The sequence below is a fragment of the Emydura macquarii genome, unplaced genomic scaffold, assembly GCF_026122565.2.
Source record: "Emydura macquarii macquarii isolate MOO-44397 ecotype Brisbane River unplaced genomic scaffold, CSIRO-AGI_Emac_v2 contig_1247, whole genome shotgun sequence".
Classification (NCBI taxonomy): domain Eukaryota; kingdom Metazoa; phylum Chordata; order Testudines; family Chelidae; genus Emydura; species Emydura macquarii.
The window spans coordinates 74545-91709 of NW_027131384.1; the positions used below are offsets into that span (position 1 = coordinate 74545).

At 42.6% G+C, this 17165-nt stretch overlaps 1 protein-coding gene across 1 annotated transcript; it reads left to right on the forward strand.

The window, feature by feature from the left end:
• Positions 1-13432: 13432 nt before the first annotated feature.
• On the forward strand, positions 13433-14374 carry LOC137152961 (olfactory receptor 14A16-like). Its single transcript, XM_067547892.1, has one exon. It carries the CDS (start codon positions 13433-13435, stop codon positions 14372-14374), a length of 942 nt encoding a protein of 313 aa, XP_067403993.1.
• Positions 14375-17165: the final 2791 nt, after the last annotated feature.

Consider the following 17165-nt stretch of genomic DNA (forward strand, 5'->3'; position numbering starts at 1 on the left):
AACACAGGAGCAGGAATTCCGGAGTTCTAATTCTAGCTCTAGCCCTTACGCCTGCCTATGGTGAGTGGAAGCTTTATACAGGTAGAGAGCTGGGAAGGGGTTAATTCAGGTCAGGAGATTGGCAGTGGATCAGGTGGCATCCATTAGGGAAAATATTTGGTTGTTAGAGACCATCCTCTTTCAGACAGCAGAGGGCTATACGCACACCCAAGAACTATCATTTGTGGAAGTCTGTGTACCCTGACGTTCTCCAGTATGCCTGGAAGACAAAACTGCCCTTCCTGCCAAAAAAGCTGGGAACAAGAGAGACTGAGGTAACAACTGCACCCAATAGAAAGAGGTAGGGCAATCCTACACAATCCTTCTGTGAGGCAAGTCCTGTCACCTGACCTCTGTTCCTAAGGTTCCACCTTGTAAAATGGGTATGATTTACTATCCAACTTAAAAGCATGTGATGTGCCTAAATTCACCTGTAATGGGAATGTCATTTGAGATGGAGAAGCTAAGTATTTTTTTCTTGCTATAGGAAATGTAAGAATTTTTTAAGAAACAAAGAACACTATTAAACTTAATGGGAAGTGCTGTAATCTTAGAGGCCACAGGGCTGTGAGAAAACAGTAGCAAAGATCAAAAGGAAAATAGTGTATAAGAAACACTCTGAATCCTGCAGGAGAAGCACAGGTAGCCTGATTTCCACCCCCCGTTTATTTACACATGTGTACATCTGGAGTAATTGCCCTCAAGACAGTGTAATACAGCAGTGGAAAATCGGTGTGAGATTGGAATCCAGCCTGGACTCTGGAAGTTGTGATCATTAGTTAGAAATAAATCTCTGTAGTCTCAAGAGAGTGCTAATGAATGGATACAATCATTATAGAGAACCTGATGAATGACCTTGCTTGTAATAGGAGCCTTCATGAGATCCAGTTCTGTGTTTTAGCAATAGCGCAAATAGATGCAGTTTTGCCTAAACTGTTATATTGGCATGTTAAAGAAATAATGCTAACTCAGTACAAGATCTACACTTTGTTTTTTTCGTTCAAAGGCAGTTACTGTACACTAGCTACTGATATGAAAGATCTCAATGTGCTTTACAAATAGTAATTAGTGTCACATCACTCCTGGGAGTTAAGCAATGCAAACAAAATAGGCAGCAATTTAAAAAATGGATAAAAGGAAAGAAACATTTTGTTTTGTAAAAACATGACACAATTAACATGTTTAACAGTGAGATCCTACTGAGATTACTCAGACCGAGAGTTTAGCATGTTTAAAACATGTGGATTAGTCACTTTTCTAGAGAATAAAGCTAACATTCACAGTGATTAGATGGGGTAGATAGTGTATCGGGGTGTAAATCTTCATGCTGGAAGGCATAGGCCAGCCACTGGCTGTGTGGGTTAGGAACATCTTTCCTATGGTCAGGCTATTCCATAACTGTCCATCTTTGGGTGTGTTGCACCTTCGTCTGAAGAATCTGCTGCTGGCCACTATGGGAGCAGTATTCTGGTCTATGTGGCCCATGGTTTTGATTTGTTACGGCAATTTCTATGATGCTATCCTCCTTTTGCAGATGAAAAAACCAAGGTAAAATACACAGCAAGAAACTTGCTCATGATTACACTGCAAAGCTTGAATGATAACTCTCATCCCTTGGCTTCCAGGCCTGTGTCTTAACCACTGAACCTCCTCTACTCCCCTCTCCTGAAGTAGAGGTTACGAAAGAAAAGGCATTAATCCCAATGATTACTAATCAAGGGTTGAGGTCTCAAGATTCTTTTGCAGAACAGAGATGGAGGGGAGGAAAAGGGCAATAATGATGTTGAAGTGGTCCTATATAAAGAGGATTATTGGGATCTAGTAAATGACTGTAAAAGAAATGCTTCCTCTTGAATGAGAACTACTCAGGATTCACTAAAGCCCTCACATTCATTACTAATCTTAACCCGAGTCAAAAAAATCTTTCCTTGCCAGAGCTGTCATTTGCTTGCATAAGAAAGGGCAAATAGCTGAAGGAGCCACTTGATGGTTATGAAGCAACAGAAGAGAGAACTTCAGTTATGTGCTATGTGTGTGGGACTTTGGTTAACTTAGGCTATAACTGTATTGCCAAGTCTACAGTTAAATGGGATTTAATATCCTGCTCTGATGACTTTTTCATTGCCTGTCTGAAGACCTGCTTCAGATGTATCATTTTATAACTTTTTAAATAAATCAAAGAATAACAACCTCTCTTCCCTACAAAAATGAGCATAAAAAGTAGTGACCATGACCCAGATCCTCAAATGAATTTAGTCACTAATTCCCACTGCAATCAATGAGAGTCAGGGGTGGGATCCATAAAGGAACTTGGGTACCAATGCCTCATTTTTAGGCCCCACTGAGATCCACAAAACTCCCACCTGGCAGCTGGTCCTTACCCTGTAGGTTTCTAGAGTCACTCAGTTCCTAAGTGTGTGCAGAAAGAGTACCCTAAGTGCCTACGTTTTTGCCTGTGGTCTGTTGCCTCACTCTAGGTGGCCAGACGCTACCTCCTGCCTATGTCCCAGAGAGGTTCTCAAATCAGAAGACAGGCATTTGTCTGCCTAAGTTGTATGCTAGGCCTGATCAGGTAGGCCTGCCTAGATGCTGCTTACTAGATCTCTGGAATAATACTTGGAATAGTAATATCTGAACTGATCATAGAATCATAGAATATTAGAGTTGGAAGGGACCTCAGAAGGTCATCTAGTCCAACCCCCTGCTCAAAGCAGAACTAACCTCAACTATATCAACTGATGAAGGTGTCATTTTGGAAAATAAGTGATTTAAGAAAAGAAAGTGAGCGGTTAACATCAGAGTTTGGAGGAAAAGTGTTATGGAAAAATAATTCTTGGTTTCTTTGCAGCCATTCTGAAGGAAAATGGGCCCTTTTTCCCCAAAAGTATGATCTGTAAATAACTGTTGTAGGCAGAAAGACAATCTGATTTGAATATGGACAATTTAGTTAAAATCACTTAAATAAACTTTAAAAGAAATGCATATTTTCCCCATAGAATATGCAGTGTATGTTGTATGAGGGTAATTCATCTGTTTTGCCTTCAATCAGCAAGGACATTTGTAAAAGGAAGGGTTATTTTAAGCCGTAATCTGTCACCTCCCCAAAAGGGGTAGAAAAATGTTCTTTTTGTCTTTCAGAACTTTAGAAAAGCTGGTACGAGCTGAAGAGCAACCCAAAATACTATGGATCTACAGGTGCGAGAAAGATTGTGTTTTGTGTTGTTTGTCTTGTTCTTAACGTTGTGTATTGTGTTTAAAAAAATAAAATACTGCATTAGGCAGAAAATAACATTTTTACAGAAACGTCCTGTATCAATTAGGGCAAAGAAGAAATAAAGGGCAATTTGGTTCAATGAATTTAAAGGGAGAAGGAATCCTGGAAATTAATATCAGAGTGCTGATTAATTTTGCGAACTGGGTTTTTTGGGAAATGCCTCATGGCACATCCTGGGAGCCTGTGAACATTTCAGCAAGCTAGAGGATTGTGGTCCTTAAGGCATGTAAAAACCTGGAGTGACCCTCAGAAATTCCAGCAATTGCAGAAAGGCAGTGGGAGGTGTGGCCCAAAAATAAAATAGAATGTGGTAAAATGAATGCAGAAATCCTAATCACAGGTCCTAATCCCCCATCCCAAGAAGCAGTATAGGTACCCAAAAGAGGCAGAAGCCAGCCTAAAGAAAAAACAATGGGCTTTTAAGCCAAGAAGTTTTAGTGCAGCAAACAAGCTCCAGTAATGCTGTGTTTAGGCCAGTCCTTAGAAGTGACAGAAGGACTTGAAGGCTTGTGGTGGATTTTTGCCCCCTTCATTGGGTGACCCCACTGATGGCCCTGTTGTGGCTAAATATCAGGAGGTAATGACTTCCAATGTAGGAGGGGCGCAGCGGTTTTCAATTTTAAATTTGGCCAATACTTTCTTTGCTATCCCTTTACATTGGGACAGCTGTTACACATTTGTTTTACCTTTCAAGGGATGCAGTTGTGTTTTGCCAGGGTTCCCATGGGCTGGAATGATGCCCCCCTCATCAGTCGTGCCCATGTAGCCAAGATGTGGGAGGGAATGCGTGAACAAAGACTGTGATTTCTTATATGGATGACATCCTGGTTTGCACTCAGACCAGGAAAGAAAATCTAAAAGTATTAAACGAAGTGTTACAAACAATTCAGAAAACTGGGTTTAAGCTGAGCTCAAAGAAAACCCAGCTGGCCTCCCAACAAATAAATTATTGTGGAGTGATTTTGGAAAACAAAGGGTGTTCCCCTGACCAACAGAGTGGAGCTAAAATTTCATTGAAGAATTTTCGAAGAAGGCAGCCCTGCTGCACCATTTGTTGAAAGAGGAATCGGGGTAAAACTGTGCTGCAGCTGGCAATTACAAAAAGGGCGGAGGGAGAAAAAGAGGAATGCAAACCTAAAGAGGTCTGAGTAAAAGTTAATGCCACCTGCTGTATAGGGAGGGGAAAGGTTTATTTTGCTTTGTGGTTTAGATTATTAACCGTGTAAATGCTGGAAGTCCTTGGAGATGATGCACTCCTGTGTGCTTCTTTTGCTTGCAAGGGCATGATCCTGCTCCTCTGGTGGTGTGAATTCGGCACTTGCTGTGCTGGGAGTGTGGGGAAACTTACTGTGAATGACGCTATAAAAATTGCCCAGTGATCAAAAAAGTCTGAAGCAATGCTGCCAATGCCTCCTAAAAGATTTTAAACATCAGTGGACAAAAGTGACCCCACCTACGATCCACCTTCAGATGCCACAATGGAAGGGCCATCTGCTGGTGAAAAAGGAAAAAGAAAGGAACACCAGTGTGGGGCTTTGGGACTGTAAATGGGTGACAAATGCTAGTTTAAATTTTAGTTCTTTTCCCATTTATAAACCCCCTTGTATTCATTTATGGACTGACATCCCTAAGTGGACAGCACCAGGAAAAGACCAATTCACTTTAGGCTGACATAATCCCTTTTTACCCCCAAAGACTAGGCAGAAAAGTCTGGGGAAGTAAAACTACAGACAGTGATACTAGGAGGGGAATGTGAGGGTATCTTGCCCTGCATTTTAAAAGCCCTGGATTCTCAAGAAATTTACAACAGGGATGTACTAGAAGTAATTGGAGGAGGTGGGGGCAGCCCTTAGCAGCATCAGTGAAAAAGTCATTGCAAACAAGATGAATGCACTGGGCAAACGAATCAAGGGTTTAGTGGCATTTATTAAAGTATCGTTTGACCAATTAAGTTCCATACAAGCCGGTGTGGCACAACTCCTACAGGAATGGGAGAAATCCCAAGAAAAAGACCACTTCTGGCTCTTGAGGGCTGTAGGTGCCCTGTAAGCCAATGGTCTTTGTCCCTGGCATGTATAAAAATGCAGGGATGGATGACTGATGTAGTAAAGAATATGATCCATGATGAAATGAGTGGTATACTCCCACTGGAGATCAAAAGCATCATTTGGAAAAATGCCACCCAAACTGAAAGAGAATGATGGTGGAGAATGATGAATTTCACCTATAACAGGAAATCAGAGGAAATCATGGCCTTTGTTCTGCTAATGTCGAAAGCAGAAGTAAAGTGGGTTTCCCCTATTATGGCTTTAGGCCTTAATGTTAAACAGACTGCAACAGAACCCATGGATTATAAAATGTGGGGGGAAGTGTTCAGTCTTAGAGGAAAAGAGTTAAAACATCAACTGCTGTAGAACTAACCCCTTTTTCAGCTCTGCTAGTCTGTATTTGATTCATATCTGTATCAATCCTCCTATCTTCACTAATAAATAGTGTACTGTTTTAAAGGCGGTAATACAAACATCTTTCATCTGGGTGAGGATGAGGAAGCAGCAGGCAAAGAACTAAAGGAAGGGGAATAAATGGCTTTACATCTTCCACCTGTCCCTTGTCCAGAGATACTGTAGGGTCTTCAAGCAGGGACCTGGCCTTCATCCTTCTCTCGAATGCACTGTTGGAACTATATCAGTAAGGAAAGGGTAGGACAGTTTGCACTAACTATGGATGTTAAGATATGGAGTCATGGTCAGACAATGTGGAGCATTCTTATAATGCCCAGAATGGTAGAAGGTGCAGGCATGATGCTCAGCCCTGAGGGGCGCACTCAGAAAGACTAGAGGGCTCAGAGATGCAACTGTCCCTGTAACTGCATCAGCTGGGATTCAGCCATTTCCTTTAAAAGGATCTGAATTTGACCAAGAGTGTTTTATCCATTCAAGGATCCAAATGTGACAAAAGGTGCCCTGGATCATAGAAGCTGGCTATTCATAGTTGTGTGCATTACATATAAGTTAGGTTTAAGGAGAGTGTGGTAGATAGACAGGCCATTAATAATCCATTTAAAATATTTTGCTTCTGTTTCTTTCCTGAATATCAAGTGTCCAGATTGTAATTTTCTTTAGTCAGTATTATTCACCACAGAATTTCTGGGACCATTTCTTACTCCAGTGCTCATTGACAAGCAAGTCTTGATTACTATTAAGTGTTTGAACATTGAGCTGTTTTATCTGGTTATATTTTAACATGCTCTGATTCTCTTTCCTGACTGGATATATTGTCAAATTATAATCTGGTTTCTTAGAAATGAAGAAGCAGATTCTCAATTGGTCTAAATTGTCATAGCTTCTCATCGGAACACTCCATGATTCGGGAGTTAAAAGTCATATTCTTTGCATATTCAGAACTACAGTGCTGATCTAGGAAAAAAAAACACTTAAGCAAGTGTTTTGCCTTAAATGTGTGGGAAGTCCCACTGCAGGCTTAAAGATAAATGTATGTGTAAGTGCCCTTTTTTGGATAAGATTGCCAAGTGGGTAATTAGGCATGAAACTCCTATAGACTCGTGGACTGTAACCACAACGTGGCCATGACTTCACCTCGGTCAAATGTATTTTAAAAGTAAAATTACTATTCATACATATATGGTTTGCTGTAATCATTCAGTTCCTCAAATAGGTAGGAGCACGCTCAAGCATCTAGGAGACATAAATCAAGGCGCAGCTTTTGTATACTTCAGTGGTATACTATGTATTTCAGTAAAGTCCCGTGTCCATTCATTGCCTATCCGGGCAAACTGCTGGCTACACAAAATTAATACCTCCAGAAGCGAGACATTATTCAAACATCATGGTACAGAGTCTCTGCCCTCATCTAGTAGCTTAGACTTCTGTATAACTGGAATCTGTTGAGGCCGGTGAGCAAGGCTGGCATAAAGCCTTCTCCACCTGCCTCCATCACCTCACTGTGGTCTCCTTACTCATTTACACTGGCTTCTTTGCCTACTTGAAACTCACCTCCAGCTCAGCATCAGGTTTGAATCTCTTGATGGCTATTCTCTATTCCATAATGCCCCCAGTGAGGAATCCCATCATCTACAGCATGAGAAACAAGGAGATGAAAGGTGCACTGAGCAAACTGATTGGTCAGAGGTTATTCAAAAATAATAAAATGTCCATATTTAGGGTCCATTGATCATGATTTCATTTTGTGTTTGTTTATAAATATAATCATCTGATGACTTTATTGCCTCCATAAGAATGTACTGTTCAGACTGTTTATGCAGAATTGGGTATTTACACTAGCAAAAATTCAGAAAACATGACTCAAGAAAAAAAGGAGTTTCCACAAATGTAAAGAACATCATTATCTATCTATCATGTACTGCTACCCATCACCATACTATCTGAGTGCCTTGCACATAAAATCGATAGAATCATAGAATATTAGGTTTCAAAGGGACCTCAGGAGATCATCTACTCCAACCTCCTGCTCAAAGCATAACCAACCCCAACTAAATCATCCCAGCCAGGGCTTTGTCAAGCTGCACCTCTAAGGAAGGAGATTCCACCACTTCCTTAGGTAACCCATCCCACCACCCTCCTAGTGAATTTTTTTCCTATAGCCATAGCATAATCCCTAGTGGGGTCTCTGACTCTTCTTATTTTTTAGGATAAAAACTCTCAGTGAGGTATCAGCACATTTGTTCTTTGTGTTTGGTTGGCAGCTTCATTTGTTTCTTTATTCCAGGTGATTTGGAGCTGGGAAGGTCTTTGGAGATGGCACTTATTTGGTCAGATGTGATTTTCAATGTTTGCTCTCTCTTGGGAATACCCGTATGTCATCACTCTGATGGGGTTGTCTGAGCAGGTTGAAGGTTTGCTCCCCACAATGATAAAAGGGTGCAAAAGAGGTTTCTACATGGCTGAGATCCTGCTGAAATGTTTTACTCTTGGGATATGATGGTATTATTAATGATGTCTTCGAAAACAAAGAGCCTCAGAGAGGCATCTTTTCATCATTTTCAATGAAATGACAGTATCCTGGAGAAATGGAGTGTCACAGAGATGTAAGGGTCAGATTTCCCAACTCAACTAGATCAGCACGAGTGCAGTGTAGACCCTTGACATCGCCAGATTAACACTGGTGAGGTTCTGGCCCAAAGTCTCTGCACTACTGTAGGCTGCGGAAGATATTTGTGACGCGTTGGATAGAGATAGGGGCTTGATGGGCCTGGTCAGAACCGATTTGATAAGAGGCACTGCTCAGCTTGGTAAACAGGCTGTGCAAGGCCGTGTGAATTTGTGTGTGGTGCCAAAAGAGGAGGAAAGTGAGGAAGCAAGGTCAGGTGCTGTAAATTAGCCAATGCTGCTGTTTCCTAGAGAATGCTGTATAAAAGCTTGAAATGCAAAGTGCGCAACAAGACTCGTCCATGAATCCACTTGGATTGCGTGGCAAAATCCCCAGGCAGCCAGCTTCGCAGCTCGCCCTAGAGTCTCCCATTCCTGTTTGGAGCGTAAGCCATGATTAAAAATAAGTGTACCTAACTGGTGTGGGTGTGTTTTAATTCCTCATCAGGTATCCAGAACCTGCAGGCAGCTCTGAGCAGCAGTGCCTGGCATAACAACTACTCTCAGTAATGACATAAACACTGGGGTAAGTTGCTAGTCTGGAGTCATTTTGTTCTAGCCTTGCCATAGGTGGAAAAGTGTCATCATGTGCACCCCTAAGGATGGAGATTCCACCATCTTCCTAGGTAATGCATTCCAGTGCTTCACCACCCACCTAGTGAAAAAGTTTTTCCTAATATCCAATCTAGACCTCCCCCACTGCAACTTGAGACCATTATTCCTTCTTCTGTCATCTGCCGCCACTGAGAACAGCCTAGATACATCCTCCCTGGAACCCCCTTCAGGTAGTTGAAGATATATATCAAATCCCCCCTCACTCTTCTCTTCTGTAGACTAAACAAGTCTAGTTCCCTCAGCCTCTCCTCATAAGTCATGTGCTCCAGCCCACTAATAATCTTCGTTGACATCCACTAGACTCTATCCAATTTGTCCACATCCTTCCTGTAGTGGGGGGCCCAAAACTGGACACAATATTCCAAAGGTTACCTCACCAATGCTGAATAGAAGGGAATAATCACTTCCCTCATCTGCTGGCAATGCTCGTACTAATGCTGATGTCAATAGAGCTTTAAAAGTGTACACCACCTGTGCATCTGGTACAAATGCTCATAATTATGAATTTAAAACTCACTTTGAATATACTGCACAAAGGTGTTGATTGCAGAAGCCACATCCGCACATTCTTAAATTTTAACATAAATTTGCTCCATTGAAGGTTTAAAGAAAAACTCATGCTTATGTCCCTATGGGTTATGGGTTAGGGTTATGGATAGGGCTTAAAACTAATATCTAATTAGTGTCAGACCAGGACACTCTCTCCATTTCTCTCCTTTCCCAGTCAAAGAAAGCCCGGCAACTGGTGCATTGGAATTACTCTGTCTTTCTGGGATATGGATTAGTCACATGAAATAACAGTTTATCTCAAAGCCAAAATCTCTGGGCCTTCTTCTCCAGACTCACCAGTCCGTTCTGTCCTTTCATCACCAACCTTGTCGTCCTGGAGGTCCCTCTCAATAGCATAGTCTACCTGAAGATGTTGGCCAAATTCAGCAAATCGGAAGACCCGTTCCTTCCCAAATCTCCAAGGTAGGCCTACATCCACTTCCTGGTGGGCTCCATGGAATTCTTCCTCTTTGATGTCATGTCCTTCAACTTCTGTATGGCCATCTGACACCTGCTGTAATATACCACCATCGTGAGCATTCGTATCTGCCTCTGACCGATGGTTGACTCTTAGCTAGGTTTAACATTTGCAAAACCACATATGTGACTTAGAGATCAAGATCCCATTTTCACAAGTGCCTTGTCACATAGCAATACAAACAAACTCTACCAGTGAAAATGTACTGGTAGTTTTGCTAGTATAACTTACACTGGTTCCCTGAGAGAAACAAGAGACACTGCAGAAGCACTTTTAAACTGGTTTAAACTAGTTTCCACTAGTGGTATAGAAATATAGCAAAAAACACACACTTCATAACTGACATGGCAGTGGTGGCAATAGTTTCTATCATAGATCTGGTTTCTGTGTTTCTTTTTCTGAGATTACATTGTAAATGCATGTTTCTGAGACTTTGCTTTCAGTGTGTGGTTGCTAGTCAAGATCATTGCTAACATGTGTGATTTTGTCAAGGTGAGTGTGTTCCTAAAGTGAAACCATGTGTTTGTTGCTCAAAAGTAGTGTGAGTTTTGTGTGCATTGTCAGCACTTCTTTTGGAGGGAAAGTATCTTTCTGAATGTGCATTATTGTGAGTGTTCGTGAATACACAATATTGTGCATTTATTTGTGAAAAGTATTGTGCAACTGCACGTTTGCTGTAAATGTGCACTATTGTATGTGTGTTTTTGTGTGTACATTTATATGCATATGTGTATTTATAGGCAAATGAATATGGATTTATAACTGTGTCATAGGCCAGATTTCCCAGCTGGTGAAAACCGAGATATCTCAACTGAAATGAAAGGCCCACATCCCCAGTTGATGTAAATAGCCCAAACTCCTCTGAATTCAATGGAACTGTATCAATTTACACCAGCCCAGGACTTGGCCCTTAGTTTTTCATCTTTGCTGCTGGGTAATCTTTGGAGATCAACTTCAGGCAGCCAGAGCAGCTTGAGCTACGTGTTCCTCTTCTGGCTGCATCTCAAGAGCTGCTGGTGCAAGGCAGGAGGAGAGAAAAAATCTCTGCTCTCCCGGAGGTGCTTATGTGGAGTTAATGAAGGAACAGACTAATCCAGGCCAGCTGAGAATCTCGTGCCACTGGGCTCTTAGCTATTGTAGCTCAGGTGTGTTAGAAATCACTGTTTTTTTCTGGAAACACTTTGGGACACGCTTTGGGGCTCAGCACTGCCTTGTTTTTAGCTAATGGTCCTTCCAGGGTTGCTGTCATCCTGTGAGATCCTGAACAGGTGTTGTTCCCCCTCTGAGAGTCTGGGGTCAGCTGGGGCTGGTTGTCGGTTTGCTCCGGAGATGAGATCAGAGCTGGCCTCACAGCCCTGGGGAGCAGATTCAGCTACTTAGCCCCCGAGTAGGAACATCCTGGTCTGTTACCTTGTCTGAAGCCTGCAGAGGCCAGGATCAGCTGTAGAGCTGGGAGAGGTTTTCAGTCTCTCATCCCATTCAGTCCTTTGTCTCTTCCCCAAGGCTGCCCAAGGTAGGCAGCAGGAAGCACCCCTCTGTGGAGTGGATCCCTGTCTTCCTGGAACTGCAGAGAGACTCAGGAAATTCACTGCAAGGACATGGAAACTGCTGCTGGATAACACAGTGATGGGGCAGGAGAGAGATGAGCAAAGAATCCTAGCGCAGGAGAATCAGATGCATCACAAACTGGGAATCATCCACAAAGACCAACACGGTAAATTCTTTATCTTTCAAATAAATATGTGCCAATATTAATACAAAGGAAACTTAATAATAGAAACATGAATTTCATTTGCAACTCTTTATGACTTTTATTATCAAACAAGTAGAATCTGAGAGATCAGTTTTAGCGGAAAAAAATGACTTTTTATTGAAATTGTGAAAACCAGTAATATTTGACTTTTTGGCAGCGGAGAAAGTTTTGATTAAATTCTGTTTGAAAACTTATTTTACTCCTCCTCTTCCTCCTCCTCCTCATAATACTACTACTAATAAATTTTCAGTTTTGCAATGTACATTGTTGGGTTTTCTTTAATAGCAGACATTTTCCATGAAAAATGTGTTCAGTTGAAAACTCAATTTTCCTTTGAGGTAATTTAAATAGAGATCATCGGACTATTGCTAATTGGAAACTTAGCTTTAAGTCAGGGTGGGGATTAACACTGTCCAATATTAACACTAATACTAATATTAATACTGTCCAATTACATCACAGTTTCAAACCGATTTGCTCGGTTATAGCCATTTTTATTTCTGTTAAAAAAGGGGTACTTGCAGGATGGTAAAACTGAGTAAGTAGCAAAGTTGACACACACAGAATATGTTTTAAAAATACGAGTGCCTTTAAATTGATGCATACATGGTTGAAGTTCCCAGCCAAAGACTGTTTCGCTTGACCCTACCCAAGGACATAGAGGAGGTGCATTGGACTAGAACCCAGATCTCCTGCTCATGCACCAAATCCTCTGTCCCACATGGTTGCCAGCTAAAAAAAAATGCTGATAACAGGTGGACAGAACATTTAGGTAATAAGTCTGTCCCCAAGTAAGGGGACTATCCAAGACAGAGAAGGAAGACAAAGGGATTTTGGGGAAACAGAGGCACACAGAGAGTAAGTGACTTGCCCAACGTCAAAGAGAAGATCAAGAATAGAAACCAAGTCTCCCGACTGCCCCTGACCCGCACATCCCAGACAATGAAGCCACAGAGTTAAACGGAGCAGCACAGAAGTAACTGAGCCGTGCTACCACCCTATCAGTGCATAGAGAAGGAATTATAGCTGGTGTGTGTTGCCATAACTCAGTGTGTAAAGAAGGAGCAGGCCATCCAAGTGGTGTTGGGGTAGAACTATTACAGACAAGCTGCCACTTCTGATGCCGGGTCAGTCGACATTGTATTTCCCAGTAAGTGACAGTCATGCTGTGTTGGGATTTTGGTATTTCAGTTCCATGTCCAAGTTGTGAATCTCTTGTTAATCACAACAGAGAGAACTTCATGGCTAGAATCGTTGGATTTGGGTTGTGTTTGTTCCATCCTTGCTAATGCATTTAAAAAAGCCACATCTTGGGCCAGATTCTAAGCTGGTGTAAACTGAAGCAGCTTCTCTGTGTTTAAGAGCCTTAATCCCATTCACACTAGTATGATAATGAACCTGACTAGTGGTCTGATTGTCACAGGTCTGGAACACTTGCAGCTCTAATCAATGGACGTGAGAAGGGCTGTGCACCTCTGAGATTTACATCAGATGTTATCATGAAGCAGAGAATTAGATTCATTCCCTCATAGTTTCTGATCCTGACCATTGCCTTATCCTTCCCTCCACAGCCATCACAAAACCTACTGAAAAAGAAAATGTCCAACCGAACCATCGTGACTGAGTTTCTTCTCCTTGGATTCTCTGAGGTGTGGGAGCTTCAGATTTTGCACTTTGTGCTTTTTCTAGTGATTTACCTGGCATCTCTGATCGGAAACATTCTCATCTTCATGGTTGTAGCCCTCAACCTCCACCTTCACACCCCTATGTACTTCTTCCTGATGAATCTGTCCATCATAGACCTTGGATCCATCTCTGTCACCATCCCCAAATCCATGGCCAATTCCCTCATGAACACCAGGTTGATTTCTTATTCCGGATGTGTCACCCAAGTCTTTGCCTTCATCCTCTTTGCTTCAACAGATGTTGCCTTCTTGACCGTCATGGCGTACGACCGATACATTGCCATCTGCCAACCACTGCACTATGAGAGAGTGATGAACAGGGGAGCTTGTGTCCAAATGGCAGCCAGTGCCTGGGCCAGTGGTATTCTCAATGCTGCTATGCATACTGGGAACATGTTTGCACTATCCTTCTGTAGTGGGAACACAGTGGATCAGTTCTTCTGTGAAATCCCCCAGCTCCTCAAACTTGCCTGCTCTCACTCGTATCTCAGTGAAACTGGGGCTACTATCTTTAGTGTCTGCTTGTTGTTCAGCTGCTTTGTTTTCATAATTGTGTCGTATGTTCATATCTTCACCTCAGTGCTTAGAATCCCCTCTGAGCAGGGCCGGCATAAAGCCTTCTCCACCTGCCTCCCTCACCTCACTGTGTTCTCCTTGTTCATTTGCACTGCTACCTTTGCCTACTTCAAACCCACCTCCAGTTCAGCCTCCACATTGGATTTAGTGCTGGCTGTTCTCTACTCCGTGGTGCCTCCCTTGATGAATCCCATCATCTACAGCATGAGGAACAAAGTGATCAAAGCTGCTTTGAGAAAAATATTTGGAGGGAAGTTATTCACCTCCATGCTGGATTAAACCATCCATCTTTCTGCTTTGATAGTCATTTTTACTGTGTTTATAAAGATAGTCAACTGATAAATTATTGTCTCTATGCAAAAACAATGTGTAATCCATTTACGCACCTTGAAATATTTGCACTGGCAAATATCCAGAAAAACACCACTCAGGTCAGTGTAAATAAGATTAAAATCTTTCAATCTGTCTATCTCTTGGTCACCATGCATTTGGTAAGAATTCACATCAAATGGATGTGGACAGTTGAAATTGGAGAGAGTCCAGTGGAGGGCAATGAACATTATTAGTTGGTTGGAGCATATGGCTTAAGAATATTTTGGCATGTATTCAGGTGTGTCAGCTCTTGGGTAGTGTTTTCCCAGAAAACTGAAGATTTGCTTCCCACAACAGTGACGAGTTAGCAAAGTGTTTCTGTGGCTCTCTGAGTTCCTGTTGAAATGACTGATTTTAACGGGTCTACGGTCCGAGAAAGGCATGTAACGGAGTCCCCTTCAGTTCTTCCCCTGTACAGTGGGAGAACCTGAGGTCACCCAATTATTTACTCTACATGGCTCCGGCACAGTTCTCCTAGTCTCTTTCCACTTGCAAGGGGGCCTTGCCCTTTGCAGGCCCTCTGAATTCTCCCCAGAGAGGGATTGAAAGAAAATCACAAACCCCAGGCATTTGAGACACCCCCCTACCCAATCGCGTCTGCAGTGGTGATTCTGGAGAATGAGGTCAAATGTAGATCCTATTGTGGTCACTGAGATTTCCACTGTACCAGATTTGCCTGTTACCTTGGGATTTACTCATTTATTAGGGTTACTTTTCTGGGGGAGGAGGGGGATTGTAATTCTATCGATGTGCTGCTTGTCTCACTTGTATTTTCACATGGAGCTTTACTTCCCCTTTCTGCAAGTCCCCTCACAACAGAGCTACCCTGCAGGACCTAAATTTCCCAGGGCTGGATTCCTCCAGCCCCAGACTCAGATAAACACCCACATATACACACACACACACACATTCAGAGATTAACAGAGTGCATGTGAGTGGACCGGGTCAATCAGCACTCCCAAGCTGACCCTTTATATGTCTCTGGACTCAGCAGGCTGGGTCGAACAGCACTTCCAAGCTGCCACCCTTATATGTCACAGGTTCAGCCCATCCCTATCCCCACTTTCACGTTACAATTATTCTGGTAGTAACTCCCTTGATGAGCAAAACCCACAGGATTTTTGAGCACTACAGGGATCTTTGTCTTAGGTAAGAGGAGCGTTGCTGCAGAGCAAAATAGGGAAGCCGAGAACAAGAAATAGTAAGCGACGTCCGGAGACAGTCTAGCAGGCAACTTGATTATAAAAGTTATTTTATTGCCAGGAATACAGAGTAATAGCCATACACGGAGAGACCAATAAACAAAACAGTTACAATGTTACACGGGTTTCAATTGGGGGTATTGGGTAAATCTAGCCCAAGTTTGATTACAAAAGTCAGGTTTAGAGAGTTATACCTGGAGTGATAGACAGAGAGAGAGAGAGAGAGATCAAATTAGGTCTGAAGGGGAAAAAGTGGGCTTAATCAGAGAGTCAGAGAGAGAAAGACAGTGAGTGTGTTGGGGTCTCAGCACTCAGTGCAGCTTGAATCGGTCGAAGGTTCCCAGGTAGACAGGCTGTTTAGCTTAGGGTCTGGAGTGCTTGAGAGAGGCAGATCCCCCGACACGATCAGTCAGAAAAAGGTGGAACTGCTGCAGCTTTTAGAGCCAGGCATCAGAACAGAGCTTTGAAGTTGGGTAGGGGCTTTTGTGGGGAAAGCACAATGGTTCAAGGGAGAACACTAGGTTTGTTCATGGGTAAACGATGACTCAAGGGAGTATCTCAGAGTCGTTTTATTTAGGCTGGACAATAGGAACTGACAGATGCTTGTCTGACCTGTTCTTAAAAACTTTCAGTGACGGACATTCCACAACTCCCCCAGGCAATTCGTTCCAGTGATTAATTACCCTGACAGCTAGAAAGTTTTTCCTAACGTCCAGCCTAAACCTCCCTTGCTGCCCATTGCTTCTTGTCCTATACTCAGAGGTTAATGAGAACAACTTTTCACTGTGCTCCGTGTAATAATCTTTTACATCCTTGAAAACTGTTCTCATGTCCCACCTTACTCTTCTCTTCTCCAGACTAAACAAACCCAATTTTTTTCAACCTTACCCTCATCAATTGTATTTTTAGATCTTTAATCATTGTTGTTGCTCTTCCCTGGACTTTCTCCAATTTGTCCACATCTTTTTGGACATGTGGTGCCCAGAACTGGAAATGATATCAGTGCAGCCATAGAATCATAAAATGGTGGGGACCTCAAGTGGTCTTCTAGTCCAGTCGCCTGAACTCAAGGCAGGACCAAGCATTAGCTAGACCAACCCTGCTAGGTGTTTGTCTAACCTGCTCTTAAAAAATCTCACGTGACAGAGATTCCACAACCTCCCTCGTCAGTCTTTAACTACCCTGACCCTTAGGAAGTTTTTCCTAATGTCAAACCTAAACCGCCCTTGCTGCAATTTAAGCCCATTTCCTCTTTTTCTATTCTCCAAGGTTAACGGAAACAATTTTTCAGGAGTCAAGGGGACATGACAAATCTGTGTCTTAAGGTGGGTATATGCAGAGGGTCTGAAAGGAGCTAGGTGCCGAAACTCCACACCCCATGTATAGACAGCACTATGTCGATGGGACAGCTTTTCCTGTTGACATAGCTACTGCGTCTCGGGAAAGTGGTCACTGAAGAGCCCCTGAAGAAACCATCAGCTGGGAGGGAGGGTGCT